The 9,128-nt window shown below is 51.2% G+C and overlaps 1 protein-coding gene across 1 annotated transcript in view; it reads right to left on the bottom strand.

The window, feature by feature from the left end:
• Nucleotides 1-6,638: 6,638 nt before the first annotated feature.
• Cpt1c (carnitine palmitoyltransferase 1C) overlaps nucleotides 6,639-9,128 on the bottom strand; it is a 23,910-nt gene continuing 21,420 nt past the window's right edge. Inside the window, 6 exon segments of the mRNA XM_015496520.2 lie at nucleotides 6,639-6,950; nucleotides 7,104-7,196; nucleotides 7,294-7,407; nucleotides 7,658-7,810; nucleotides 8,399-8,533; nucleotides 8,746-8,910. Of these exon segments, the coding sequence (XP_015352006.1) occupies nucleotides 6,753-6,950; nucleotides 7,104-7,196; nucleotides 7,294-7,407; nucleotides 7,658-7,810; nucleotides 8,399-8,533; nucleotides 8,746-8,910 (858 nt within the window). The 3' untranslated portion in view covers nucleotides 6,639-6,752.

Raw genomic sequence — 9,128 nt, forward strand, 5'->3', positions numbered from 1 at the left:
CAGGCGTTGGTGGCCGCTACTGTCCTCAGACACCTGCTGGGCTCAGGGCGCGCTGCCAGCCCAGGTGGGATCACCCCACTGAGGCTCCTATTATGGCTGCCTGAGCCGCAGAGGCCGAGGCACTCGCCCTGGTGGAGGACCCCACTGCACCTCCTGGCCCCCAGGACAGACGTCCAGAGCATCCCCCAGCCCCAGACAGCTAGGATCCTGGCCCAGCAGCCATCCCCACCCCACGTGCACCAGACCGGGTCAGCAGGCCTGCAAGGCTACACGGCTATGGCCCTGGATGGATGCCATCCGCCCAAACAATAAAGACATAGCACAGTGGGGGAAACGAAACCTCGGTGAGGGTAGGGCCCCTTCTATTCTATCTCACCCCTTCTTTCAATTCTTTAGGGTATATACCCAGATGTGGAATTTCTGGATCATCTGCTAACTCTATATTTAATTTTTCCTCAAGAAATTAAATATTGCCAGGGGAGGTGGCATATTTCCATAATCTCAGGAGCTCCAGAGGCTGAGGCAGGAGGATCACAAGATTGAGGCCCAGGCTGGGGTTGTGGCTCAGCTGTAGAGCGCTGGCCTACCACATGCAAGGCCCTGGATTCTGTCCTCAGCACCACATAAAAATAAATAAAACAAAGTTATTGTGTTCAACTACAACCAAAAAGTAAATATTAAAAAACAGATTAAGGCCCACCTCAGCAATTTAGCAAGGCCCTAAGAAACTTAGTGAGATTCTGAGCAACTTAGTGAGACCCTGTCTCGAAATAAACAATATAAAGGGCTGGGGCTGATCCAGTGACACATGACTGCAATCCCAGCAGCTCTGGAGGTTGAAGCAGGAGGATCTCAAGTCAACCTCAGCAACTTAGTGAGGCCTTGTCTCAAAACAACAACAAAAAAGAGCACGGGCAATGGCACACACCTATAAACCCAGTGGTTCAGAAGGCTGAGGCTTCAAGGTCAAAGCCAGCCTCAGCAACTTAGGGAGACCCTGTTTCTAAATAAAATATATTTAAAAAGGCGGGGGGACTTGGATTGTGATTCAGTGGTTAAGTGCTCCCAAGTTCAATTCCCAGTACCCAAACAAAAAACATAAAAAAGGGCTGGGGATGTGACTCAGTGGTTGAGTGCCCCTGGGTTCAATCTCCATGTACCTAGTAATAATAATAATAATAATAATAATAATAATAATAATAATACCATTTTCAGCATTGGCTGCACCATTTGACATCCCCACAGCAGTGCCCCAGACTGGCACTTTCCCTGTGTCCTGGCCAACACCTGTTATTTCTGGTGATTTGCTGCTGGTGGTTTTATAGTAGTCCCCCTAATAGGTGGGTTTTGATTTGTATTTCCCTAATGATTCATGATGTGGACGACTTTTTCATGTGCTGGTCGGCAAGTTGTAGCTCTTTGGAGAAATGTCTAAAAGTTCCTTGTTCATTTTTTTAACTGGTTGTGCTTTTTGCTAAGTTGTAGGAGTTCTTTTTATATTCTGGATACTAACCCATTACCAGAGCTATAATTTGTGGATCTTTTCTCCCCTTGACGTATTGTCTTTTTACTCTGATGACCCTTGATGAACAGAGGTGTCAAATTTTGATGTAGTCTAATTTATCTTTTTTCTTCTGTTGCCTGTGCTTTTGGTATAATATGAAAAGAAATCCTTGCCAACTCAAATGTCATGAAGCTTTTCCCACATGTTTTGCTTTAAGAGTTTTATAGTTTTAACTCTTACATTTACATAATTGGATCCATTTTGAGTTAATTTTGATATATGGTATAAAGTAAGAGTCCAGTTTTGTTCTTTTACACAAAGATATCCAGTTTTCCCAATGCCATTTATTGAAATGACTGTCCCTCTCCATTGAACTGCCTTGCACCCTTGTCGAAAATTATTTTACCTCATGGGGCTGGGCTGTGGTTCAGTGGTAGAGTGCTTTCCTTGCATGTGTGAGGCTCTGGATTCAATCCTTAGCACCACGTAAAAATAAACAAATAAAATAAAGGCATTCTGTCCATCTACAACTACAAAAAAAAAAAAAAATTAGGCAGGAGGATCCCTTGTTGAAGGCCAGCCTGGGCGGCTTAGTGAGACCCTGTCCCAAGATGAAAAAGGGCTGGGGATGTGGCTCAGTGGTAGAGTGCCCTGGGTTCAACTCCCAGTAGCAAAAAAAAAAAAGTCACTACTCAGGTCACTACCAAGGAGCACCGTTCTTCCTGCCTGGGCACAGGCGTCTCCAAGTGCATTCTATACTTAGAAATACTCCTCCAACTCATTTTTGGAAGACTTCCCACTTTGAGTGGCACCCAGACCAGGTGTACACTTCAGCATAAGCATCTTTGCCAATTGGGTCACGCAACCCAGCACACCCGCGTGGTACTAGAACTGCCTATGGATCTGCAGATACAGCACGTGGAGACTTTATGCCAAGGAGTCTCCTGAGAGGAGCATCACAGTGTAGACCCCTGAGAGGAACATCACAGTGTAGACCCCAGGATTCCAAAGCAAGGCCATGCACCATTCCAAAAGAACTCCTGGCAGGGGGTTGAGAAGGAGCTTCCAAACACAGGCCATCCTGAGACCTGCAGCTGGCACTGCCCATGGTGTGCTCTTTCTGTCAGACCCTCCCAAGTATTTAGATCAGGAGGACCCAACAGGGATTCTTCAAAGGTGGGTCCCTGCTGGGCACAGGGGCACGGTAATCCCTACGACTTGGGAGACGGAGGCAGGAGGCTCACAGGTGGTTTTGTTTTGTTGTTCTGGGGATTGAACCTTGAGCTACACCCCTGAGCTACACCCTGAATCCTTTTTATTTTTTATTTCACACGAGGATCCTTGTGAGTGAAAGAGGAAGGTAGGAGTCAGTCAGAGAAAGATGTGACCCTGGAAAAAAGGCGCAGAGATGCCCTGGATCCAGTTTTGAAGATGGAGGGAGGGGCCATGGGCCCAGGAAGGTGCCAGCTCTAGAAGCTGAGGAGGGCCGGGAGAGGGGTCTCCAGATTGCCCAGAAGGGGAGCTGCTGACACCTTGATTTCAGTGTCAGTGAGACCCGTGTTGGCTTCTGACCTCCAGAACTGTCAGGTAAATCAGTGCTATTTAAGCCGCTAGATCTGCGGAAACACGTGGCAGCAGCGGGCCGCCAAGCTGACCCCCTCACCGCCGGGCCATCTGCAAGCACAGCCGCAGCATTTCATTTCATCCAGAAATACTTCAGCGTGCATTTCTTGAGAAAGATTTTTTTTAACATAACCACAAAGCCATTTATCATGCACAGAGAATTAACATAACTCCTTAATATCAGACACCCGGTCAGGTCGGAACTTTTTTTTTTAATTACATTTTTTTTACATTAATGGATGTTTATGAAATGAATACATGAACAAATGGTCTTTTGTCTTGTTTCTGCAAGTCTTGTGATTCTCAAATCTGTCGGGCTAGTCACAAGAAGCCCTAAGTACATTTTTAAAATAACATTTTAAACCATGTTTTTCATGTCGAAATAGCTTTTGACTTATAGAAGATTGTGCAAGTAGTACAGTGGTTTTGGGTATCGTGATGTAATCCTGCAGTCTCATCAACAGGAACACATGTAAGGACTCTAGTTGGGGACATATACGATAGGGGAGATGGTGAGTTGGGGGGACAGGGGGTCCAAGGGAACTCCCTGTACTTGCTGCTCAATTTTTCTGGAAACTTAAAACTACTCTAAAAAAATAAAGCCAAGGGGCTGGAGTTGTGGCTCAGTGGTAGAGAGCTTGCCTTACACGTGTGAAGCACTGGGTTCGGTCCTCAGCACCACATAAAAATAAAAAAATAAAAGTATTGTGTTCACCTACAACTAAAATATATATAATATAATAATAATTATATATGTGAGTGTGTGTATATCTGAGCCAGGAACAGTAGCACATGCCTGTAATCCCAGTGACTCGGGAGGCTGAGGCAGTTCAAGGCCAGTCTGGGCCATTTAGCAAGACCCTGTTTAAAAAAATAAAAAAATAAATAAAAATACAACAATAAAGTCTGGGACTGGGGATGCAGCTCAGTGGTACAGCACTTGCATAGCATGAAAGAGGCCCTGAGTTCTATAATTAGCACCAAAAACAACAAGAAGTCTATTTTTTCAAAGCAGTGCCCAGGGTTCTGGTACAGCCTTCTCCAGCTGCTGCTGCTAACTTCTTGCCTAATCATAGGGCCTGCTCACCCTCAGGAGGGGGTGAGCGACATATGAATCTCCCAGGGTGCCATAACAAAGTGTCTGAACAGCATGGCTGAAACGAGAGGAATACCTCCGTCTCACGGTTCTGGAGACTGCAAGGATTGGCAATCCAGGAGGGAGCCCCCTGCCTCTCCAGCTTCTGCTGTCTGCGGGAGCCTTGGCTGGACTTCACTGGTCTCTCCTCTTCCAGGAATACCAGCCATCTTGGGAGAGAGGCCCCACCTAATCCCGTGTGAACACGTTCTAATAATATCTACTATGACCTTATTTTCAAATAAGATCCCACCCTGAGGTGTAGGGCATTAGTCAACATATCTTTCGGGGGGACACAGTTTGACCCATATTTGCCCCTGAAGGTGGCCACGCCTTTATTCCTGGACTTGTGAGTATATCATGCCTTGCGGTTAAGGAGACTTTGCAGATGGGATTAAGACCTTGAGTTGGGGAAATTATCCTGCTGGCCCAGTCTAGTCCCCTAATTCTGTAAAAGCGAGAGGGATGTAGCAGAGAAGAGAGGTGGGGTCGGGTGGGGTCGGGTGAGGCCGTGACCTGCTGTTGCCGGTGCCGAGCACTAACCAGAGGAGCCAGCTGAGCCCCGCCGTACCTGAACTTCTGACCCGTGAGATGATAAATTTGTGTTTTATGCCAAGTTTGTGGTAATTTATTATGACAGTAAGAGATTAGCATTAAAGAAGCAGGCAGCCATTAGCCTGTGGCTGTGTGACAAAGGGCCCTGGAGCTTTGCTGGCAGTCTTACTGGAAGTTACCTGGAGTGGACTTGGCCACCCAAAGTTCCTTGTGGAAGACACTTTGGCTGAGAGCCCACAAGGATAATCTGTCACCTCACTCTGCCAGGATGGAGTCTACACAGGGATCGACAACCAATCCCCCTCGCCATGGCCTGTTGGTCAGAAGCAAGTTACAGGTCCTACCACTCTCAAAGCAACTGATTATACAAAGGTGTGGACACTAAGAGTGTGAGGTCATTGTAGGGTCACCTCAGATATGGGTTTGGAAATGGGGTTTGGAATTGGAATGGGTTGAAGGGTATGGAGTTGAGGCTGAGGTGTTTGGAATTTGTCTTAGTTCTCTATTGCTGTATAAAGAAAATGTTACCTCAAAATATGGCGGCTTCAGACAACAAACATTTATCATCTCACATAGTTTCTGAGAGTCAGGAAGCTCAGAAGTGGCTTGGCTGGGTGGTTTTGGCTCAGGGTCCCTCACGAAGTTACAGTGAAGACGTCAGCTGGGCTGCAGTCATCTGAGAGCTGATGACAGGGGCTGGAGGATCTGCTTCCAAGATGGCACCCTCAGTGCTTCTGCCCAGGCTGTTGACAGGAGGCCTCGTCACAGGGGCCTCTCAGGTAGGTTGATTGTCTTCATGTCTGTCTCCCCCCAAAGAGACTCAGAAATGGGGCAAGAAGAAAACCACAGTGTTTCTTTTGACCTAGTCACTTCTACCACATTCCTTTAGCTAGAAATCATTAAGCCCAGCCCATACTCCGGGGAGGGAGATTCGTCCCCACCTTTTAGAGGGACGGATGTGAAAGTGCTTGTGGACAGTGTTTGAGACCACCACAGAGTGGTGGATCAACTGTGGAGACTGACTTGCTCAGAACTTAGGTGGTGTTGTGGTGGTATCCTCAGGCTTGGTGGAAGCCACGGTGGCTGCAGTCCTGGGTACTGGAATCGTGGGTTGGAAGGTTGGGGTTTGGTGCTGGTACAATGCGGTTGGGCTGGTGGGACTATAGTGGTGGCACATTGGAGAATAATACAGGTGTGATAGGAAATAGGGGATTTAAATCCAAAGTTTAGATCATGGGAGAGATGGGAAAGGAGGTTTGGTGGATACGGTGGAGTTTGGGGTAGGATTTTTTTCATGTTGATTGTGTGGTTCTAGCTGCAGTTGAGTTGCTGGGGGCACGGGAGTGTGGGTCCTGGAGTTATGGATTGCTGGATCATGGCAGTGGTCAGGAGGGCGGACATTCCCTAGTCAGGGGGGCCGAATCCACCACAGAGAAGAGGCTGAAATGGCTGGGGTTGGGTTGGGTAGTCAGATTCTCGGTGGAAGTGGCTGGGGATGTAGCTCAAAGGTGGATGTTTTGCCTAGAGTGCCTGAGGCCCTGTGTGTCCACAGTTTAGGTTTATAGAGGAGTTTGAGGTGGGGCAGCAGGAACCGAGCTCATTAGAACCCATGGGTCTTGGATTGGAGCTGGTCAGGAAGGGCTGGTTCACTATGGTTAGAGGCAGGAACGGAGCAGGTTGGCAGGTGCTGGGGCTGTAACTGAGGTTGTCACTGGGAATCTACGGTGGGACTGGGTGCATGGAAACTCTTCTCTGGCACCCTGATCCTCACCTCCACCACCCCTGCCCTGCCCTGCCCAAGGGCACAGTGGAAACCACACACCCAGCTCACACATCTTTATTGGCCCAGATTTTGGGCTGCCAAACTGGCCGCCCTGTCCTGCGCCAGCCCAGCTGTGGGAATCTGCACACTTGTCCCTAAGGGAGACCAGCTCCCTACTGGAAGGGGTCAGCGGGTGTGGAGGTCCTGGGTGCTTTGGAATCCACAGTCTTATTGGAGATAAATCCACGTCTGTGTCCCGAGTCCTCATCCCCTGGCCCTCTGCGCCGGCGCTTAAGACGCTGCCCTGCCTGGAACAAGGAGGCCACGTCCAACAGAGCATCCTCGATGTGCTGCCCCAGCCGGTGGGAGTCCTGGAGGAAACACACGCAGGGGAAGCTGGGGCTCGTGGGGCTGAGCGACACAGGGGGTTAGACTCCCGGCTCCAAGGAAGCAGGGCTTGGGCCAGGACCCCTGGGTCCGAGGGAGGAGGGTGGAGGTGGAGGCGGCGGTAAAGCCTGTCTCACCGTTTTTGTGCTTGATTTTTTGCTGGAGATGTGGAAGGTGATCATGTCATCCCCCATGAAGATGTAAGAAACCCCGTACCCATGGTCATTCGCCTGGAGTGGGAGAAAGTGAAGGAAACAAAATAACTCCCTCCCGCGCAAGAGAGCCGCCAGCTCCTCCTCCCTCGGGCCCAGGTCCCCAGCTCCGCACAGGGCCGAATCCGCCACCCGAGGAAACGTAATCTGGGTAGTTGTGGACGTCAAACAGGTGCGTCTGCTGCACAGGGATCTGGCTGGTGGACAGCGGCCACTGCTCCGAGTGAACCTGAGGACAGGAGACAGTCACGTATTCAGGAAAGACAGGCCTGCCCTGGGCTCCTGTAGGTCGGTCCACCCTCAACATCCCTCCTGATTCCCTGCCCCGCCCCCTGGCCCCGCCCCGCCCCTTCTGGGGATTTCTCCCACCACCGCCCCCTGCTGATTTCTCCTTTTCCAAGCTCACCCTTGCTGCTCTGAAACCCCTCCCTTTCCCAGGGTTTCCCCAGCACCTCCTAACCCTTTCCCTGCACCCCGACCTGGGCCAGGAAGGGTGACTGCACGTGGAGGAATCGGGACACGATGTAGAGCGCAAAGAGGTGGCGGTCGACTCCCTGCCCGCACATCGCTGCCTTCAGTAGAGCCTGGTGCTTCTCCACCGCCACTCGGAACAGGGCGAGGCACTGTGGGTCCTGGGGTCCCCGGGGAGGTCGCAGGTCATGGAAAGACAGGAGGTGGGCTTACTGCTGGGCCTGTGGCATGCCTGACATCTAGCCAGCTTGCAACATCCCTGCAAGGCAGGGATATTCACGCCACTTTACAGAAGGAAATCAGACTCAGAATGGGAAGTCACTTGCCCAAGGTCACACAGCAAGCAAGGCAAAACCAGGTGGGTTCCCAGGTCTGTCTGACTCCGGAGCCCAAACTCCTTCCACTGAACCACAATATCTCATAGATAAGGGGAGACAGGAACAGAGGTGCCTTGGGGGAGGTTCTGGGCAGGGAGGTTATAAGGAATGGTGCATCTGGTCACAGGTTACACAGGCTAAATAAGCAAAGAGAGCCATACTGGAAACAGGGCTCCCTCTCGGGTGCTCCCCCAGTGCTCTGTGTGACCACCATAAGAGCAGGCTATGCGGGGCTATCTCTGTCTCAATCCATGGGTTCTTTGAAGCCAGAGACCAGGTCTGGTTCCTCCTTTGTCCCTGGCGCCCGTCACAGAGCCCAGCCACAAGTGTGAGCAAATGCCTGAGGGAAGCCTCCCAGGAGGCCACACCCACTGTCTTCTCCTGGTCCTCCATGGCTCTCACGAAGTCGCAGGCCTCCCGCGTGCAAGACCGCACTGTCTCGGTCCTGCCTTCCAGGAACAAGCGCGTCATGGCCGACTCGTAGGTCAGGCAGAACTGACCCCTGTCCTGGGGGACAAGGAAGAGAGGAGCCCGTCAGGAAGTGGTCACAGTTGACCCACCTCATCCAGACCTCCAGCCTCCTGCCCCCAGTGTGTGGAGAAATCAAGATGGTGGATCCACCAGGGCAAAGACAAGTAATGGAGGAGGCTGAGAGGCAGGTGGTGGGAGCCCAGGGAGGCTGAGGTCCGGATGGGCTGGCATGGGGGACCGAGACTGACCCGGAAGTGGGCCAGCTGCAGGGCCATCTGGACGAAGCTGTCTGGAGAGAGATGGCAGCGTTTGATGAAGCTCTTGCCAAAGTGGGAGAAGGGGAAGACGTGGCAGTCGACGTTGCTGGACAACGTCTCGGCTCCCCGCAAGGCGAGAGAGATGGACAGGTGGACCTGCCGGAGAGCGAGGGAGGAGGGATGGTTGGTCTTACAGACGGGGCTGGTTAGAGCCAGGAATGGGGCTGGGAGATGCCATGGAGTTGGGGAGTGGGGTATGGAGGGAAAGAAGGGTGAAGTCATTGACGGTGGAGACGCAGGGATGGAGATGGGGTATGAGCTGTGGCCAGAGATGGAAGTGCAGAGGAGTGCTCGCCTGGGATGCCGGGCGGGGG

Source organism: Marmota marmota, unplaced genomic scaffold (assembly GCF_001458135.2).
Source record: "Marmota marmota marmota unplaced genomic scaffold, marMar, whole genome shotgun sequence".
Taxonomy (NCBI): Eukaryota; Metazoa; Chordata; class Mammalia; order Rodentia; family Sciuridae; genus Marmota; species Marmota marmota.